Source organism: Gymnoscopelus braueri (assembly GCF_963280865.1).
Source record: "Gymnoscopelus braueri genome assembly, chromosome: 16".
Taxonomy (NCBI): Eukaryota; Metazoa; Chordata; class Actinopteri; order Myctophiformes; family Myctophidae; genus Gymnoscopelus; species Gymnoscopelus braueri.
This window is the reverse complement of record NC_137616.1, coordinates 31278546-31299893: the sequence shown is the minus strand read 5'-3', so window position 1 is coordinate 31299893 and position 21348 is coordinate 31278546. Positions and strand designations below refer to the sequence as shown.

The following is a 21348-nucleotide window of genomic DNA, read 5'->3' as shown; positions in this document are numbered from 1 at the left end:
GGTACAGAGCAGCAACAAGACTTAAAATCTAAAAACTATGTACTAATCTGAATAATCTCCAACAGACAAATCTATCATACTAATTAAAATATCCTCCACATACCTTGTATGTGTTCAGTTCAAAAAAGCGCCAAAGAGAAAAAACGTTATTTTTCTCCACTTCTTCCCTCTTATGTCTCCAGGTCCCTGCCCACCCAGTAATGTTTCTGTTTCTACATTATGCGGGGTTAGCACAGTGTCCTGGTCCCCTGACACAGGAGCAGACATGTACATAGCAACAGCAACAACACATGGACACATCCACACCTGTAACTCAAGCAATGCAAACTCCTGCTCTTTCAATGATCTACACTGTGGCGAAAACTACTCTGTCACTGTTGTAGCTGTTGACAGAGGTTGTCACAGTCAACCAAGTTCAGCTGTGGATCTGAAAACAGGTGAGATGTTCACCAAAGACACCGTAATGCTGATTAGTTTTTTCTCTCTGGGAGTCAACTTAATTCAATTGGACGATTAAAAATCTAGTTATGGATGAATGCATGCATTGATTAAAGGGTGGAAGGGAAAAATAAGTTGCCCCATTTCTCCTTATTAACTTTGAGATAAAAAAAACGATGGAGCTTGCGCGATAACAAATTTCACTCACTTTTTACACCTGTAAACCTGTGATGTGACAATAATATGATTCTCATTCACTTTCTTACTATTTTTTTCTTTATCTTCCCAGTCCCGTGTGCCCCATATAACGTTACTGCCAGTCTGGTGTGTCCCAACTCAACCCATGTGACCTGGTTGGGAAGCCCCAGTGCCACAGCTTACAACGTGACAGCGGTGGGCCAGAATGTACACATATATTACTGCTACACCAACAGTACCAGCTGTCAGATACCCAACATGCACTGTGGCCAGAACTATACCATCACAGTGACACCATATGCTGACTCATGTGCTGGGAATCCCAGCACTCCTTATCAGTTCATTGCAGGTACAGAGCAGCAACAAGAGTTAAAATCTAAAAACGATGTACTAATCTGAATAATCTCCAACAGACAAATTCTATCATACTAATTAAAATATCCTCCACATACCTTGTATGTGTTCAGTTCAAAAAAGCGCCAAAGAGAATAAACTTTATTTTTCTCCACTTCTTCCCTCTTATTTCTCCAGGTCCCTGCCCACCCAGTAATGTTTCTGTTTCTACATTATGCGGGGTTAGCACAGTGTCCTGGTCCCCTGACACAGGAGCAGACATGTACATAGCAACAGCAACAACACATGGACACATCCACACCTGTAACTCAAGCAATGCAAACTCCTGCTCTTTCAATGATCTACACTGTGGCGAAAACTACTCTGTCACTGTTGTAGCTGTTGACAGAGTTTGTCACAGTCAACCAAGTTCAGCTGTGGATCTGAAAACAGGTGAGATGTTCACCAAAGACACCGTAATGCTGATTAGTTTTTTCTCTCTGGGAGTCAACTTAATTCAATTGGACGATTAAAAATCTAGTTATGGATGAATGCATGCATTGATTAAAGGGTGGAAGGAAAAAATAAGTTGCCCCATTTCTCCTTATTAACTTTGAGATTCAAACAAAAACGATGGAGCTTGCGCGATAACAAATTTCACTCACTTTTTACACCTGTAAACCTGTGATGTGACAATAAAGATGATTCTCATTCACTTTCTTACTCTTTTTTTCTTTCTCTTCCCAGTCCCGTGTGCCCCATATAACGTTACTGCCAGTCTGGTGTGTCCCAACTCAACCCATGTGACCTGGTTGGGAAGCCCCAGTGCCACAGCTTACAACGTGACAGCGGTGGGCCAGAATGTACACATATATTACTGCTACACCAACAGTACCAGCTGTCAGATACCCAACATGCACTGTGGCCAGAACTATACCATCACAGTGACACCATATGCTGACTCATGTGCTGGGAATCCCAGCACTCCTTATCAGTTCATTGCAGGTACAGAGCAGCAACAAGACTTAAAATCTAAAAACTATGTACTAATCTGAATAATCTCCAACAGACAAATCTATCATACTAATTAAAATATCCTCCACATACCTTGTATGTGTTCAGTTCAAAAAAGCGCCAAAGAGAATAAACGTTATTTTTCTCCACTTCTTCCCTCTTATGTCTCCAGGTCCCTGCCCACCCAGTAATGTTTCTGTTTCTACATTATGCGGGGTTAGCACAGTGTCCTGGTCCCCTGACACAGGAGCAGACATGTACATAGCAACAGCAACAACACATGGACACATCCACACCTGTAACTCAAGCAATGCAAACTCCTGCTCTTTCAATGATCTACACTGTGGCGAAAACTACTCTGTCACTGTTGTAGCTGTTGACAGAGGTTGTCACAGTCAACCAAGTTCAGCTGTGGATCTGAAAACAGGTGAGATGTTCACCAAAGACACCGTAATGCTGATTAGTTTTTTCTCTCTGGGAGTCAACTTAATTCAATTGGACGATTAAAAATCTAGTTATGGATGAATGCATGCATTGATTAAAGGGTGGAAGGGAAAAATAAGTTTCCCCATTTCTCCTTATTAACTTTGAGATAAAAAAAACGATGGAGCTTGCGCGATAACAAATTTCACTCACTTTTTACACCTGTAAACCTGTGATGTGACAATAATATGATTCTCATTCACTTTCTTACTATTTTTTTCTTTATCTTCCCAGTCCCGTGTGCCCCATATAACGTTACTGCCAGTCTGGTGTGTCCCAACTCAACCCATGTGACCTGGTTGGGAAGCCCCAGTGCCACAGCTTACAACGTGACAGCGGTGGGCCAGAATGTACACATATATTACTGCTACACCAACAGTACCAGCTGTCAGATACCCAACATGCACTGTGGCCAGAACTATACCATCACAGTGACACCATATGCTGACTCATGTGCTGGGAATCCCAGCACTCCTTATCAGTTCATTGCAGGTACAGAGCAGCAACAAGAGTTAAAATCTAAAAACGATGTACTAATCTGAATAATCTCCAACAGACAAATTCTATCATACTAATTAAAATATCCTCCACATACCTTGTATGTGTTCAGTTCAAAAAAGCGCCAAAGAGAATAAACTTTATTTTTCTCCACTTCTTCCCTCTTATTTCTCCAGGTCCCTGCCCACCCAGTAATGTTTCTGTTTCTACATTATGCGGGGTTAGCACAGTGTCCTGGTCCCCTGACACAGGAGCAGACATGTACATAGCAACAGCAACAACACATGGACACATCCACACCTGTAACTCAAGCAATGCAAACTCCTGCTCTTTCAATGATCTACACTGTGGCGAAAACTACTCTGTCACTGTTGTAGCTGTTGACAGAGTTTGTCACAGTCAACCAAGTTCAGCTGTGGATCTGAAAACAGGTGAGATGTTCACCAAAGACACCGTAATGCTGATTAGTTTTTTCTCTCTGGGAGTCAACTTAATTCAATTGGACGATTAAAAATCTAGTTATGGATGAATGCATGCATTGATTAAAGGGTGGAAGGGAAAAATAAGTTGCCCCATTTCTCCTTATTAACTTTGAGATTCAAACAAAAACGATGGAGCTTGCGCGATAACAAATTTCACTCACTTTTTACACCTGTAAACCTGTGATGTGACAATAAAGATGATTCTCATTCACTTTCTTACTCTTTTTTTCTTTCTCTTCCCAGTCCCGTGTGCCCCATATAACGTTACTGCCAGTCTGGTGTGTCCCAACTCAACCCATGTGACCTGGTTGGGAAGCCCCAGTGCCACAGCTTACAACGTGACAGCGGTGGGCCAGAATGTACACATATATTACTGCTACACCAACAGTACCAGCTGTCAGATACCCAACATGCACTGTGGCCAGAACTATACCATCACAGTGACACCATATGCTGACTCATGTGCTGGGAATCCCAGCACTCCTTATCAGTTCATTGCAGGTACAGAGCAGCAACAAGACTTAAAATCTAAAAACTATGTACTAATCTGAATAATCTCCAACAGACAAATCTATCATACTAATTAAAATATCCTCCACATACCTTGTATGTGTTCAGTTCAAAAAAGCGCCAAAGAGAATAAACGTTATTTTTCTCCACTTCTTCCCTCTTATGTCTCCAGGTCCCTGCCCACCCAGTAATGTTTCTGTTTCTACATTATGCGGGGTTAGCACAGTGTCCTGGTCCCCTGACACAGGAGCAGACATGTACATAGCAACAGCAACAACACATGGACACATCCACACCTGTAACTCAAGCAATGCAAACTCCTGCTCTTTCAATGATCTACACTGTGGCGAAAACTACTCTGTCACTGTTGTAGCTGTTGACAGAGGTTGTCACAGTCAACCAAGTTCAGCTGTGGATCTGAAAACAGGTGAGATGTTCACCAAAGACACCGTAATGCTGATTAGTTTTTTCTCTCTGGGAGTCAACTTAATTCAATTGGACGATTAAAAATCTAGTTATGGATGAATGCATGCATTGATTAAAGGGTGGAAGGGAAAAATAAGTTTCCCCATTTCTCCTTATTAACTTTGAGATAAAAAAAAAACGATGGAGCTTGCGCGATAACACATTTCACTCACTTTTTACACCTGTAAACCTGTGATGTGACAATAAAGATGATTCTCATTCACTTTCTTACTCTTTTTTTCTTTCTCTTCCCAGTCCCGTGTGCCCCATATAACGTTACTGCCAGTCTGGTGTGTCCCAACTCAACCCATGTGACCTGGTTGGGAAGCCCCAGTGCCACAGCTTACAACGTGACAACGGTGGGCCAGAATGTACACATATATTACTGCTACACCAACAGTACCAGCTGTCAGATACCCAACATGCACTGTGGCCAGAACTATACCATCACAGTGACACCATATGCTGACTCATGTGCTGGGAATCCCAGCACTCCTTATCAGTTCATTGCAGGTACAGAGCAGCAACAAGACTTAAAATCTAAAAACTATGTACTAATCTGAATAATCTCCAACAGACAAATCTATCATACTAATTAAAATATCCTCCACATACCTTGTATGTGTTCAGTTCAAAAAAGCGCCAAAGAGAATAAACGTTATTTTTCTCCACTTCTTCCCTCTTATGTCTCCAGGTCCCTGCCCACCCAGTAATGTTTCTGTTTCTACATTATGCGGGGTTAGCACAGTGTCCTGGTCCCCTGACACAGGAGCAGACATGTACATAGCAACAGCAACAACACATGGACACATCCACACCTGTAACTCAAGCAATGCAAACTCCTGCTCTTTCAATGATCTACACTGTGGCGAAAACTACTCTGTCACTGTTGTAGCTGTTGACAGAGGTTGTCACAGTCAACCAAGTTCAGCTGTGGATCTGAAAACAGGTGAGATGTTCACCAAAGACACCGTAATGCTGATTAGTTTTTTCTCTCTGGGAGTCAACTTAATTCAATTGGACGATTAAAAATCTAGTTATGGATGAATGCATGCATTGATTAAAGGGTGGAAGGGAAAAATAAGTTGCCCCATTTCTCCTTATTAACTTTGAGATAAAAAAAACGATGGAGCTTGCGCGATAACAAATTTCACTCACTTTTTACACCTGTAAACCTGTGATGTGACAATAATATGATTCTCATTCACTTTCTTACTATTTTTTTCTTTATCTTCCCAGTCCCGTGTGCCCCATATAACGTTACTGCCAGTCTGGTGTGTCCCAACTCAACCCATGTGACCTGGTTGGGAAGCCCCAGTGCCACAGCTTACAACGTGACAGCGGTGGGCCAGAATGTACACATATATTACTGCTACACCAACAGTACCAGCTGTCAGATACCCAACATGCACTGTGGCCAGAACTATACCATCACAGTGACACCATATGCTGACTCATGTGCTGGGAATCCCAGCACTCCTTATCAGTTCATTGCAGGTACAGAGCAGCAACAAGAGTTAAAATCTAAAAACGATGTACTAATCTGAATAATCTCCAACAGACAAATTCTATCATACTAATTAAAATATCCTCCACATACCTTGTATGTGTTCAGTTCAAAAAAGCGCCAAAGAGAATAAACTTTATTTTTCTCCACTTCTTCCCTCTTATTTCTCCAGGTCCCTGCCCACCCAGTAATGTTTCTGTTTCTACATTATGCGGGGTTAGCACAGTGTCCTGGTCCCCTGACACAGGAGCAGACATGTACATAGCAACAGCAACAACACATGGACACATCCACACCTGTAACTCAAGCAATGCAAACTCCTGCTCTTTCAATGATCTACACTGTGGCGAAAACTACTCTGTCACTGTTGTAGCTGTTGACAGAGTTTGTCACAGTCAACCAAGTTCAGCTGTGGATCTGAAAACAGGTGAGATGTTCACCAAAGACACCGTAATGCTGATTAGTTTTTTCTCTCTGGGAGTCAACTTAATTCAATTGGACGATTAAAAATCTAGTTATGGATGAATGCATGCATTGATTAAAGGGTGGAAGGGAAAAATAAGTTGCCCCATTTCTCCTTATTAACTTTGAGATTCAAACAAAAACGATGGAGCTTGCGCGATAACAAATTTCACTCACTTTTTACACCTGTAAACCTGTGATGTGACAATAAAGATGATTCTCATTCACTTTCTTACTCTTTTTTTCTTTCTCTTCCCAGTCCCGTGTGCCCCATATAACGTTACTGCCAGTCTGGTGTGTCCCAACTCAACCCATGTGACCTGGTTGGGAAGCCCCAGTGCCACAGCTTACAACGTGACAGCGGTGGGCCAGAATGTACACATATATTACTGCTACACCAACAGTACCAGCTGTCAGATACCCAACATGCACTGTGGCCAGAACTATACCATCACAGTGACACCATATGCTGACTCATGTGCTGGGAATCCCAGCACTCCTTATCAGTTCATTGCAGGTACAGAGCAGCAACAAGACTTAAAATCTAAAAACTATGTACTAATCTGAATAATCTCCAACAGACAAATCTATCATACTAATTAAAATATCCTCCACATACCTTGTATGTGTTCAGTTCAAAAAAGCGCCAAAGAGAATAAACGTTATTTTTCTCCACTTCTTCCCTCTTATGTCTCCAGGTCCCTGCCCACCCAGTAATGTTTCTGTTTCTACATTATGCGGGGTTAGCACAGTGTCCTGGTCCCCTGACACAGGAGCAGACATGTACATAGCAACAGCAACAACACATGGACACATCCACACCTGTAACTCAAGCAATGCAAACTCCTGCTCTTTCAATGATCTACACTGTGGCGAAAACTACTCTGTCACTGTTGTAGCTGTTGACAGAGGTTGTCACAGTCAACCAAGTTCAGCTGTGGATCTGAAAACAGGTGAGATGTTCACCAAAGACACCGTAATGCTGATTAGTTTTTTCTCTCTGGGAGTCAACTTAATTCAATTGGACGATTAAAAATCTAGTTATGGATGAATGCATGCATTGATTAAAGGGTGGAAGGGAAAAATAAGTTTCCCCATTTCTCCTTATTAACTTTGAGATAAAAAAAACGATGGAGCTTGCGCGATAACAAATTTCACTCACTTTTTACACCTGTAAACCTGTGATGTGACAATAATATGATTCTCATTCACTTTCTTACTATTTTTTTCTTTATCTTCCCAGTCCCGTGTGCCCCATATAACGTTACTGCCAGTCTGGTGTGTCCCAACTCAACCCATGTGACCTGGTTGGGAAGCCCCAGTGCCACAGCTTACAACGTGACAGCGGTGGGCCAGAATGTACACATATATTACTGCTACACCAACAGTACCAGCTGTCAGATACCCAACATGCACTGTGGCCAGAACTATACCATCACAGTGACACCATATGCTGACTCATGTGCTGGGAATCCCAGCACTCCTTATCAGTTCATTGCAGGTACAGAGCAGCAACAAGAGTTAAAATCTAAAAACGATGTACTAATCTGAATAATCTCCAACAGACAAATTCTATCATACTAATTAAAATATCCTCCACATACCTTGTATGTGTTCAGTTCAAAAAAGCGCCAAAGAGAATAAACTTTATTTTTCTCCACTTCTTCCCTCTTATTTCTCCAGGTCCCTGCCCACCCAGTAATGTTTCTGTTTCTACATTATGCGGGGTTAGCACAGTGTCCTGGTCCCCTGACACAGGAGCAGACATGTACATAGCAACAGCAACAACACATGGACACATCCACACCTGTAACTCAAGCAATGCAAACTCCTGCTCTTTCAATGATCTACACTGTGGCGAAAACTACTCTGTCACTGTTGTAGCTGTTGACAGAGGTTGTCACAGTCAACCAAGTTCAGCTGTGGATCTGAAAACAGGTGAGATGTTCACCAAAGACACCGTAATGCTGATTTGTTTTTTTCTCTCTGGGAGTCAACTTAATTCAATTGGACGATTAAAAATCTAGTTATGGATGAATGCATGCATTGATTAAAGGGTGGAAGGGAAAAATAAGTTGCCCCATTTCTCCTTATTAACTTTGAGATTCAAACAAAAACGATGGAGCTTGCGCGATAACAAATTTCACTCACTTTTTACACCTGTAAACCTGTGATGTGACAATAAAGATGATTCTCATTCACTTTCTTACTCTTTTTTTCTTTCTCTTCCCAGTTCCGTGTGCCCCATATAACGTTACTGCCAGTCTGGTGTGTCCCAACTCAACCCATGTGACCTGGTTGGGAAGCCCCAGTGCCACAGCTTACAACGTGACAGCGGTGGGCCAGAATGTACACATATATTACTGCTACACCAACAGTACCAGCTGTCAGATACCCAACATGCACTGTGGCCAGAACTATACCATCACAGTGACACCATATGCTGACTCATGTGCTGGGAATCCCAGCACTCCTTATCAGTTCATTGCAGGTACAGAGCAGCAACAAGACTTAAAATCTAAAAACGATGTACTAATCTGAATAATCTCCAACAGACAAATCTATCATACTAATTAAAATATCCTCCACATACCTTGTATGTGTTCAGTTCAAAAAAGCGCCAAAGAGAATAAACGTTATTTTTCTCCACTTCTTCCCTCTTATGTCTCCAGGTCCCTGCCCACCCAGTAATGTTTCTGTTTCTACATTATGCGGGGTTAGCACAGTGTCCTGGTCCCCTGACACAGGAGCAGACATGTACATAGCAACAGCAACAACACATGGACACATCCACACCTGTAACTCAAGCAATGCAAACTCCTGCTCTTTCAATGATCTACACTGTGGCGAAAACTACTCTGTCACTGTTGTAGCTGTTGACAGAGGTTGTCACAGTCAACCAAGTTCAGCTGTGGATCTGAAAACAGGTGAGATGTTCACCAAAGACACCGTAATGCTGATTAGTTTTTTCTCTCTGGGAGTCAACTTAATTCAATTGGACGATTAAAAATCTAGTTATGGATGAATGCATGCATTGATTAAAGGGTGGAAGGGAAAAATAAGTTTCCCCATTTCTCCTTATTAACTTTGAGATAAAAAAAAAACGATGGAGCTTGCGCGATAACACATTTCACTCACTTTTTACACCTGTAAACCTGTGATGTGACAATAAAGATGATTCTCATTCACTTTCTTTCTCTTTTTTTCTTTCTCTTCCCAGTCCCGTGTGCCCCATATAACGTTACTGCCAGTCTGGTGTGTCCCAACTCAACCCATGTGACCTGGTTGGGAAGCCCCAGTGCCACAGCTTACAACGTGACAGCGGTGGGCCAGAATGTACACATATATTACTGCTACACCAACAGTACCAGCTGTCAGATACCCAACATGCACTGTGGCCAGAACTATACCATCACAGTGACACCATATGCTGACTCATGTGCTGGGAATCCCAGCACTCCTTATCAGTTCATTGCAGGTACAGAGCAGCAACAAGAGTTAAAATCTAAAAACGATGTACTAATCTGAATAATCTCCAACAGACAAATTCTATCATACTAATTAAAATATCCTCCACATACCTTGTATGTGTTCAGTTCAAAAAAGCGCCAAAGAGAATAAACTTTATTTTTCTCCACTTCTTCCCTCTTATTTCTCCAGGTCCCTGCCCACCCAGTAATGTTTCTGTTTCTACATTATGCGGGGTTAGCACAGTGTCCTGGTCCCCTGACACAGGAGCAGACATGTACATAGCAACAGCAACAACACATGGACACATCCACACCTGTAACTCAAGCAATGCAAACTCCTGCTCTTTCAATGATCTACACTGTGGCGAAAACTACTCTGTCACTGTTGTAGCTGTTGACAGAGGTTGTCACAGTCAACCAAGTTCAGCTGTGGATCTGAAAACAGGTGAGATGTTCACCAAAGACACCGTAATGCTGATTTGTTTTTTTCTCTCTGGGAGTCAACTTAATTCAATTGGACGTTTAAAAATCTAGTTATGGATGAATGCATGCATTGAGTAAAGGGTGGAAGGGAAAAATAAGTTGCCCCATTTCTCCTTATTAACTTTGAGATAATAAAAAAAAACGATGGAGCTTGCGCGATAACAAATTTCACTCACTTTTTACACCTGTAAACCTGTGATGTGACAATAAAGATGATTCTCATTCACTTTCTTACTCTTTTTTTCTTTCTCTTCCCAGTCCCGTGTGCCCCATATAACGTTACTGCCAGTCTGGTGTGTCCCAACTCAACCCATGTGACCTGGTTGGGAAGCCCCAGTGCCACAGCTTACAACGTGACAGCGGTGGGCCAGAATGTACACATATATTACTGCTACACCAACAGTACCAGCTGTCAGATACCCAACATGCACTGTGGCCAGAACTATACCATCACAGTGACACCATATGCTGACTCATGTGCTGGGAATCCCAGCACTCCTTATCAGTTCATTGCAGGTACAGAGCAGCAACAAGAGTTAAAATCTAAAAACGATGTACTAATCTGAATAATATCCAACAGATAAATTCTATCATACTAATTAAAATATCCTCCACATACCTTGTATGTGTTCAGTTCAAAAAAGCGCCAAAGAGAATAAACTTTATTTTTCTCCACTTCTTCCCTCTTATTTCTCCAGGTCCCTGCCCACCCAGTAATGTTTCTGTTTCTACATTATGCGGGGTTAGCACAGTGTCCTGGTCCCCTGACACAGGAGCAGACATGTACATAGCAACAGCAACAACACATGGACACATCCACACCTGTAACTCAAGCAATGCAAACTCCTGCTCTTTCACTGATCTATACTGTGGTGAAAACTACTCTGTCACTGTTGTAGCTGTGGACAGAGTTTGTCACAGTCAACCAAGTTCAGCTGTGGATCTGAAAACAGGTGAGATGTTCACCAAAGACACCGTAATGCTGATTAGTTTTTTCTCTCTGGGAGTCAACTTAATTCAATTGGACGATTAAAAATCTAGTTATGGATGAATGCATGCATTGATTAAAGGGTGGAAGGGAAAAATAAGTTTCCCCATTTCTCCTTATTAACTTTGAGATAAAAAAAAAAACGATGGAGCTTGCGCGATAACAAATTTCACTCACTTTTTACACCTGTAAACCTGTGATGTGACAATAAAGATGATTCTCATTCACTTTCTTACTCTTTTGTTCTTTCTCTTCCCAGTCCCGTGTGCCCCATATAACGTTACTGCCAGTCTGGTGTGTCCCAACTCAACCCATGTGACCTGGTTGGGAAGCCCCAGTGCCACAGCTTACAACGTGACAGCGGTGGGCCAGAATGTACACATATATTACTGCTACACCAACAGTACCAGCTGTCAGATACCCAACATGCACTGTGGCCAGAACTATACCATCACAGTGACACCATATGCTGACTCATGTGCTGGGAATCCCAGCACTCCTTATCAGTTCATTGCAGGTACAGAGCAGCAACAAGAGTTAAAATCTAAAAACGATGTACTAATCTGAATAATCTCCAACAGACAAATTCTATCATACTAATTAAAATATCCTCCACATACCTTGTATGTGTTCAGTTCAAAAAAGCGCCAAAGAGAATAAACTTTATTTTTCTCCACTTCTTCCCGCTTATTTCTCCAGGTCCCTGCCCACCCAGTAATGTTTCTGTTTCTACATTATGCGGGGTTAGCACAGTGTCCTGGTCCCCTGACACAGGAACAGACATGTACATAGCAACAGCAACAACACATGGACACATCCACACCTGTAACTCAAGCAATGCAAACTCCTGCTCTTTCAATGATCTACACTGTGGCGAAAACTACTCTGTCACTGTTGTAGCTGTTGACAGAGGTTGTCACAGTCAACCAAGTTCAGCTGTGGATCTGAAAACAGGTGAGATGTTCACCAAAGACACCGTAATGCTGATTTGTTTTTTCTCTCTGGGAGTCAACTTAATTCAATTGGACGATTAAAAATCTAGTTATGGATGAATGCATGCATTGATTAAAGGGTGGAAGGGAAAAATAAGTTGCCCCATTTCTCCTTATTAACTTTGAGATAAAAAAAAAAACGATGAAGCTTGCGCGATAACAAATTTCACTCACTTTTTACACCTGTAAACCTGTGATGTGACAATAAAGATGATTCTCATTCACTTTCTTACTCTTTTTTTCTTTCTCTTCCCAGTCCCGTGTGCCCCATATAACGTTACTGCCAGTCTGGTGTGTCCCAACTCAACCCATGTGACCTGGTTGGGAAGCTCCAGTGCCACAGCTTACAACGTGACAGCGGTGGGCCAGAATGTACACATATATTACTGCTACACCAACAGTACCAGCTGTCAGATACCCAACATGCACTGTGGCCAGAACTATACCATCACAGTGACACCATATGCTGACTCATGTGCTGGGAATCCCAGCACTCCTTATCAGTTCATTGCAGGTACAGAGCAGCAACAAGAGTTAAAATCTAAAAACGATGTACTAATCTGAATAATCTCCAACAGATAAATTCTATCATACTAATTAAAATATCCTCCACATACCTTGTATGTGTTCAGTTCAAAAAAGCGCCAAAGAGAATAAACTTTATTTTTCTCCACTTCTTCCCTCTTATTTCTCCAGGTCCCTGCCCACCCAGTAATGTTTCTGTTTCTACATTATGCGGGGTTAGCACAGTGTCCTGGTCCCCTGACACAGGAGCAGACATGTACATAGCAACAGCAACAACACATGGACACATCCACACCTGTAACTCAAGCAATGCAAACTCCTGCTCTTTCACTGATCTATACTGTGGTGAAAACTACTCTGTCACTGTTGTAGCTGTGGACAGAGTTTGTCACAGTCAACCAAGTTCAGCTGTGGATCTGAAAACAGGTGAGATGTTCACCAAAGACACCGTAATGCTGATTAGTTTTTTCTCTCTGGGAGTCAACTTAATTCAATTGGACGATTAAAAATCTAGTTATGGATGAATGCATGCATTGATTAAAGGGTGGAAGGGAAAAATAAGTTTCCCCATTTCTCCTTATTAACTTTGAGATAAAAAAAAAAACGATGGAGCTTGCGCGATAACAAATTTCACTCACTTTTTACACCTGTAAACCTGTGATGTGACAATAAAGATGATTCTCATTCACTTTCTTACTCTTTTTTTCTTTCTCTTCCCAGTCCCGTGTGCCCCATATAACGTTACTGCCAGTCTGGTGTGTCCCAACTCAACCCATGTGACCTGGTTGGGAAGCCCCAGTGCCACAGCTTACAACGTGACAGCGGTGGGCCAGAATGTACACATATATTACTGCTACACCAACAGTACCAGCTGTCAGATACCCAACATGCACTGTGGCCAGAACTATACCATCACAGTGACACCATATGCTGACTCATGTGCTGGGAATCCCAGCACTCCTTATCAGTTCATTGCAGGTACAGAGCAGCAACAAGAGTTAAAATCTAAAAACGATGTACTAATCTGAATAATCTCCAACAGACAAATTCTATCATACTAATTAAAATATCCTCCACATACCTTGTATGTGTTCAGTTCAAAAAAGCGCCAAAGAGAATAAACTTTATTTTTCTCCACTTCTTCCCTCTTATTTCTCCAGGTCCCTGCCCACCCAGTAATGTTTCTGTTTCTACATTATGCGGGGTTAGCACAGTGTCCTGGTCCCCTGACACAGGAGCAGACATGTACATAGCAACAGCAACAACACATGGACACATCCACACCTGTAACTCAAGCAATGCAAACTCCTGCTCTTTCACTGATCTATACTGTGGTGAAAACTACTCTGTCACTGTTGTAGCTTTGGACAGAGTTTGTCACAGTCAACCAAGTTCAGCTGTGGATCTGAAAACAGGTGAGATGTTCACCAAAGACACCGTAATGATGATTTTTTTTTCTCTCTGGGAGTCAACTTAATTCAATTGAATGATTAAAAATCTAGTTATGGATGAATGCATGCATTGAGTAAAGGGTGGAAGGAAAAAATAAGTTGCCCCATTTCTCCTTATTAACTTTGAGATTCAAACAAAAACGATGGAGCTTGCACTATAACAAATTTCACTCACTTTTTACACCTGTAAACCTGTGATGTGACAATAAAGATGATTCTCATTCACTTTCTTACTTTTTTTTCTTTCTCTTCCCAGCCCCGTGTGCCCCATATAACGTTACTGCCAGTCTGGTGTGTCCCAACTCAACCCATGTGACCTGGGTGGGAAGCCCCAGTGCCACAGCTTACAACGTGACAGTGGTGGGCCAGGATGGACACATATATTACTGCTACACCAACAGTACCAGCTGTCAGATACCCAACATGCACTGTGGCCAGACCTATACCATCACAGTGACACCATATGCTGACTCATGTGCTGGGAATCCCAGCTTTCCGTATCAGTTCATTGCAGGTACAGAGCAGCAACAAGACTTAAAATCTAAAAACGATGTATTAATCTGAATAATCTCCAACAGACTAAATTGTTTAGATTTTTTTTTTTTTTTAAATGATAATGATCACTTGTCATTACAAATGTATATGAAATATATCATTACAGATTCAACAACTACTGAACCGACAACAACACTACCACCAACAACAACAACACCACCACCAACAACAACAACACCACCAACAACAACAACACCACCACCACCAACAACAACACCACCACCACCACCACCAACACCACCACCACCACCAACAACAACAACAACAACACCACCACCACCAACACCACCACCACCAACAACACCACCACCAACAATACCACCAAGTAGGTATCACACAGCAGTTGAAGAGAATGACAGTAATTGTGTTCTAAAAAAATAGTACACACACACACACACACACACACACACACACACACACACACACACACACACACACACACACACACACACACACACACACACACACACACACACACACACACACACAGTATTATGTCTGTGTGGGCCAAGTGTGGTCGCTACTGTGTCAAAAAAAAAATTGTTGTAGGACAATAATTATGCTACAAAGAGGCAAATGTATAGAGAGCAATGGAAAGTGGACAAAACAATGCGTAAATGTAGTGTGCACGTTGTGGCTAGTGTTGTAGTGACATGTGATATGTTGTTGTTGTGTTGATACTGAAACAATGAAATGGCTTCAGGGGGGTGGCTTCAGCGGGGGACAGGAAGTGCTGACTTTTCTCAATTGTAATATAGGATGTTGCCTCTGTGGAAATATATTAATCATAATGGCTTTTGTTTTAGCCTTCAAGACGCAGGACTTTACATTCAGGATCGACCGTGAATATGAGGACACTCTCAATAACAAGTCTAAGAAGTTCTTCATCAATATCAATGAATCTGTGAGTCTTTTCCCTCTCTCTCTCTCTGTGTGTGTGTGTGTGTGTGTGTGTGTGTGTGTGTGTGTGTGTGTGTGTGTGTGTGTGTGTGTGTGTGTGTGTGTGTGTGCATCTCATTCTCATGTTCACATTATGTGCATAGACAGACACAGATAGACAGACAGACAGACATCTACATACTTGCATCCTTCCTTCCTTCCTTCCTTCCTTCTACTCTCACTTGCATAAGCTGGGCGGTGCTCTGAGAATCATACTATTTGATTTCTCCAGCGCCTTCTACACCATACAGTCCCTCCTGCTGAGAGACAATCTCTAAGGCAGGTGGATGCACAGATGTCCTGCATCACTGACAAACTAACCAGAAGATCTTAGTATGTTGTAATACATACTGTGGTCATGAAGCAGGTAGTGGATGGCATCATCCACTAATATCTGCTTCTGGTAGAAGAACTACAGGGGGTCCACACTCCACAGCATGTTTAACCTGGGAGAAGGAGTAGCCGCTCCATCATCTTCATGACCTGTGATGTAATGGCCACCGACTTATGCTTAATTTACATCAACTGGCACGTTTTTATTGAGCGTTGAGTTTCAATGTAAAGCCTACAGTATGGAGACGGGTGTCTCTGTGCTTTTCCACAGCGTTGTGATGCTCGACAGCAACAACAAAAAACGTGTGAAAATCTCAACTTTGATGCTACTGCACACAGAGCATACAATAAATCAGAGCGTGCTGTGCTCTGAAATAAGCGTGCAGTAGGCATATAAACTCCACAGAAAAATACTATTTCAACTAGAAAAAAACGCTGTTCCTGGAGAAACTGTGTGGACTTGCTGAAAGCAAATAAAAGCTAATATGCTCAGTAGAATAAGCATTTGAGAGGAATATTGTACCAAGAATATAGAATTCAATAATTTGTATGATATAGATTTAAAAGCATGAAGTTGCACTCAAAATTGCAAATCTGGTTTATTGTCAACTGTATGAAATAAACAAACAAGAACAATGTTAATAGCTCAACAAAACTAATATAATGACTGGTTTCTCCAAATTCAACACAAAATACTACAGTGTCAGAATTATTCAAACTGTTCGTGACAAGTGTCTTTAATACTTAGTAGAGCACCCTTTTGCTGTTATGACCTGCTGCAAACGTGACGCATAGCCAAACACCAGCTTCTGGCAGCATTTATGAGGAATCTTAGCCAATTCCTCATGTGCAAAGGCCTCACTCATACTGTATTCTTGGATTTGTGTTTTGAAACCGCCTTCTTAAAATCCCATAAGAGATGTTCTATGAGGTTGAAGTCAGGAGACTGTGATAGCCACTGTAGAATCTTCCAGGACTTCCTCCAAAACAAAGCCTTTCTTTGGAAGCATAATTCACACGTTGAAAGTTAAAGGAACAGTGGCTGCACTACCTGGATGTGGCAGAAAGTTATCAATGGCTGCCACCAGATTCTTGAGGAGCAGATGGTCAAAAAAGCAACTGCAAAATACCTGCAGCAAGACTTGGTAGCAACAGGCACTGAGGTTCCAGTTTTCACAATAAGGGCTCCATGCCTGAACTCCAACATGTACACCAGGCCTGGAATTTCGTCATTTTAGGGGCAAGGCCACTTGGCCTTTGGTGTTGTCCATTTTTAGAGGGCACAAAGGCCAAATGCCAGGGCAGGAAGGCCATCAAATAAAACAAGAGTTTAGTCCATTGAAAGAATTAATTGAATTTAAGGAAGAAACAGAGGAGAAAGTGCTACAGTCAGCTAGGGCATTAAGGCCACTGTGGCCTCAGGGCATGCCATTTTTTTTAGGGGCACAAGGCCAAGCTGAGGGGCAACAACGGCCATGGCCTCCGTGAAATTCCTGCCCTGCTACTGATCCAAAAGTACAGAAAGGCCCACTCCAAAATGCTCAAAACCATATGCATAAGTCACAGAATTTTTGGAAAAATTCAATTTTCTGGAGTGATGAAACAAAATTATTGGTTACACATGTAACCCTGGTTATTTGAGTATTACGAGCGAGATGTCTCGCTTATGGCGGAGCGCCCCCTGGCGTGATCAGAGATGCATTTATTTATATATCATTATACACTTCCGGACAATTCATTGGCTGGATCATGGTCGCACCAGGCCCCATCAGCAGGGTACCACCCCCTTTGTGCTACATAAGGCACTGCCGTGGCCCGCCGCGCCATTCAAGATAAGCATTTTTCTTCCTCACTTATCATGCAAGAAGGGCGTTTCGGCGAGACACCTCACTCGTAATACTCAAATAACTGGGGTTACGTTTGTAACCCATAGTTATTTCTCGAAGTGGTAACCCTATGCAGGGTTACCACCTTGTCTGGAACCCACACTGAGGGCTACATGCGCCAGGGGCGGTGCAGTCACATCCAGTCTAAAATGTGGCGAAGGTCAGCGTGAACCAAAGCTAGAACGCAGCTTATGCAGCTCAAGGAAGTGTTAGTGTTGAAGCTAAACAGAATAGCCACCGATTTTTGAAATGCTGCTAAAATCTCAAGATACGCTCCTGTCCTATTAGTGAACTATTAAACTACTTGACTGTTGGTCAGACAGAGATACGTGCTCTGTGATATCTGCGAGAAGGAAAATTTAAATAATGCGCTGGGCCACGGCTGTCCCTTAAGTAGCACAAAGGGGGGTGCTACCCTGCTGACATGGCCTGATGCGACCTTGATCCTTGTGTATAATAAATGCTTCTGTGATCACGCCAGGGGGCGCTCTCCCATAAACAAGACATTGAGTGAGTAATATGAAGGAGGAAGAATGAAGCATTATACAGAAAAGAACACCTTGCCTACAGTGAAGCATGGGGTGGCACAGTGATGCTCTGGGGCTGCTTTGCCTCCTCTGACATTGGAAACCTGTACCATGTTGTTGGCAAGATGGATTCAATCAAGTCACAGGAAATCCTAGGAGAAAAGATCATGCCGTCTGTGAGGAAGCTGAAGCCTGGGTGTCATTGGACCTTCCGACAGGACAATAAAGTCCTGGAAGATTCTAGACTGGCTGTAAGAGTCTCCTGACTTGAACCCGATCAAACATTTCTGGTGGTATTTGAAGAAGGCGGTTGCAGAATGCAAACACCAGAATATTAGTGAACTGGAGGCCACTACACATGAAGAATGGGCTAAAATGCCACAGGAATGCTGCCAGAAGCTGGTTCCTGGCTACTAGTGATGTGCGGGTCGGGTTTTTTCATGACCCGCCCCGCCCCGCCCCGCCACGGAACCCAACCCGCCCCGCGAACCCATATATAAATCTATGGCTCAACCCGCCCCGCGACCCGTGGTGGGGAAAAAAATCATAATAGCTCAGATTTATATAGTGCTCTTTTAAGTCGCTTTAAATGTCTACAGTAGCACAACATTGTCATGGGCTAAATAAACAAGCATGTTGTTCAAAATAGTTTTTTTTTTTTTTTTTTTTTTTTAGAGCGGCTGACCCGCTCACCCGCAGCCCGCATAATTGCCTCTGAAATCTTGACTCGACCACAACAGCAAAAGGGTGCTCTACTAAGTATTAAAGACACTTGTCATGAACAGTGGCGCGTGCCGAATTTGTGCCGAAGTCGGTCGTCAGACAGTTGTCGAGATATGTGATCTACAGATGTATGTGAACTACAGACAGAGATTTCGTGCATTTTATTGTAAGATGAGAAGTTGAACTTGAAAGATAGAAAAACACAATGAAAGAGTTAAAGTTTGCAAAACAGAGAGTTGGGTACAACTACTGTTAAAGTCATACTATGTAACATTCCATTCATTTTAGTAGTCCGTTTAAGCAACCTTTTGTAGCTACATTGTCATAACAACGTTTGTCTATCTAAATGGAAGGAATTCTGAAAAGGGAATGCTGTAGGGTCCAGGACTCCCGGTCTGTAAACCAATGGGTGATGTCACGGTCCCTTCGTCTATATTTCTTGTACAGTTCTGCTGTACTGTACTATTACACCAGTCATTTCTGAATTTGTCATAAGATATATTTGAAATCTCTAAACTCTGCTGCTAATGAATAACTGTAAAATATTCATAATCCTTTCTCAAACAGATTCAAGCTGTTGCCTTAGGAGACAAGGATATCCAATCAGCAACACTCCTCGGTTTCAGGTATTTCATTTTCATTGTCTAGGTATGTTTGCAAATAAGAGGAATTTATCTTGATGAGGTTGATGCACTGCACTGAAGCAAAAGTATAGAAATATTTCAATTACTTACAGTTACAACTATTTACTCAAAATAGAAAGATAAAGAAAACAAATCCTGCGACCTTTGGTTTTGTGAAAGTTTTGGATCACGGTTCACATGGAATCCAGGCAGCTGTAAGAAATTGTGCCGGGTAGATTTGCACAGCCAGAACTCTTATTCATCCTTGAAAGGAGGAGTTTGTCCATGTTGTTGTACTGTACAGTGAGTACACATTTGACAGGAATGTAGTGGTAGAGATAGGGCCCTGGCTCGCTTTCATCTGCACTAATAGTTTGCTCGGGTGACAGCACATCGTAGACCAGAAAGACCATTACGTCCGTGTGGAAGAGGCAAGGAAAATTGGACACAAATAAATGTAATTCATTCATTATCTGTGTTATGTTAACATTTACTCCTTAGAACGTAATCCTTGTGGGTTGCAAAAAAATGCTCACCATGTGACTGCCTGCTTAAGTGCTGTCTTCTGATACCAAGATGTGGATGTAGTAGAGTAAATCCAATGTTAATGTGTTTGTTCTTATCCATTGATCCACTCGGTTATTTCTAAGCAGATTCACATTAAACATTATGGTAGGTTTTTGCAGTGCTTGATGCTTAAAGGGGAATACCACTCATTTTCAACATTGAACTATGTCTTTAATACACCTTAGAGCTAGCCTGGTTCCAGACCATATACCCCGCCCACTCTTTGAGTGGACTGCCTCTTGGTCTGGTGTTGTAAATTTATTCTGTACAAAATGTATTGTCCAATAAGAGTCGGAGGTGGGGGTGGGGATCCCTTGTGATTGGTTTAGGGAAATTCGAATCTCCTCCCCCTTGTAATCACCTACACTGGAGCCAATGTCAGACTGAAGCTCCACGCAGCCTTAGACTGGATAATTGATTGAGGTCATGTGATCAGTGACATACGCTAGGTGTACTTTTGGCTCCGCCCCCTCAGCCAAAAGTACACCCTGCGTATATGTCACTGATCACATGACCTCAATCAATTATCCAGTTCTAAGGTGTATTAAAGACATTACGTTCAATGTTGAAAATGAGTGGTATTTCCCTTTAACAATGTAGTTATTTAAGCCTTCATGTCATCTCTTACACCTGCTCCTTTATGTAGGAAATAGAAAATCTAAAATATTTGCACGACTTTTCTTTCTCCTTTCCTTTTTTGTTCACTAGTCCTAAAAACAGATTATGTAATTAAATAAAATCATTATTGTCCTTGACCTTTTTTGTTGTTGGGCTCAAGAATACAATCTTGATCTTTATTGTCTTGGACTTTAAGAATAGAATAGAATAAAAGCTATTCTCAGACACAATACATACACAGTCAAATAAATAAAACACAAGGGGCCCTATTTTGTGCG

General features: G+C 42.0%; 1 protein-coding gene across 1 annotated transcript in view; it reads left to right on the top strand.

The window, feature by feature from the left end:
- Positions 1-21348, top strand: part of LOC308103855 (uncharacterized protein) — a 164163-nt gene that overhangs the window by 39190 nt on the left and 103625 nt on the right. The window contains exons 17-19 of the mRNA XM_080454047.1: positions 14961-15179; positions 15661-15758; positions 19830-19888. Of these exons, the coding sequence (XP_080310173.1) occupies positions 14961-15179; positions 15661-15758; positions 19830-19888 (376 nt within the window). The remainder of the gene's footprint in view (positions 1-14960; positions 15180-15660; positions 15759-19829; positions 19889-21348) is intronic.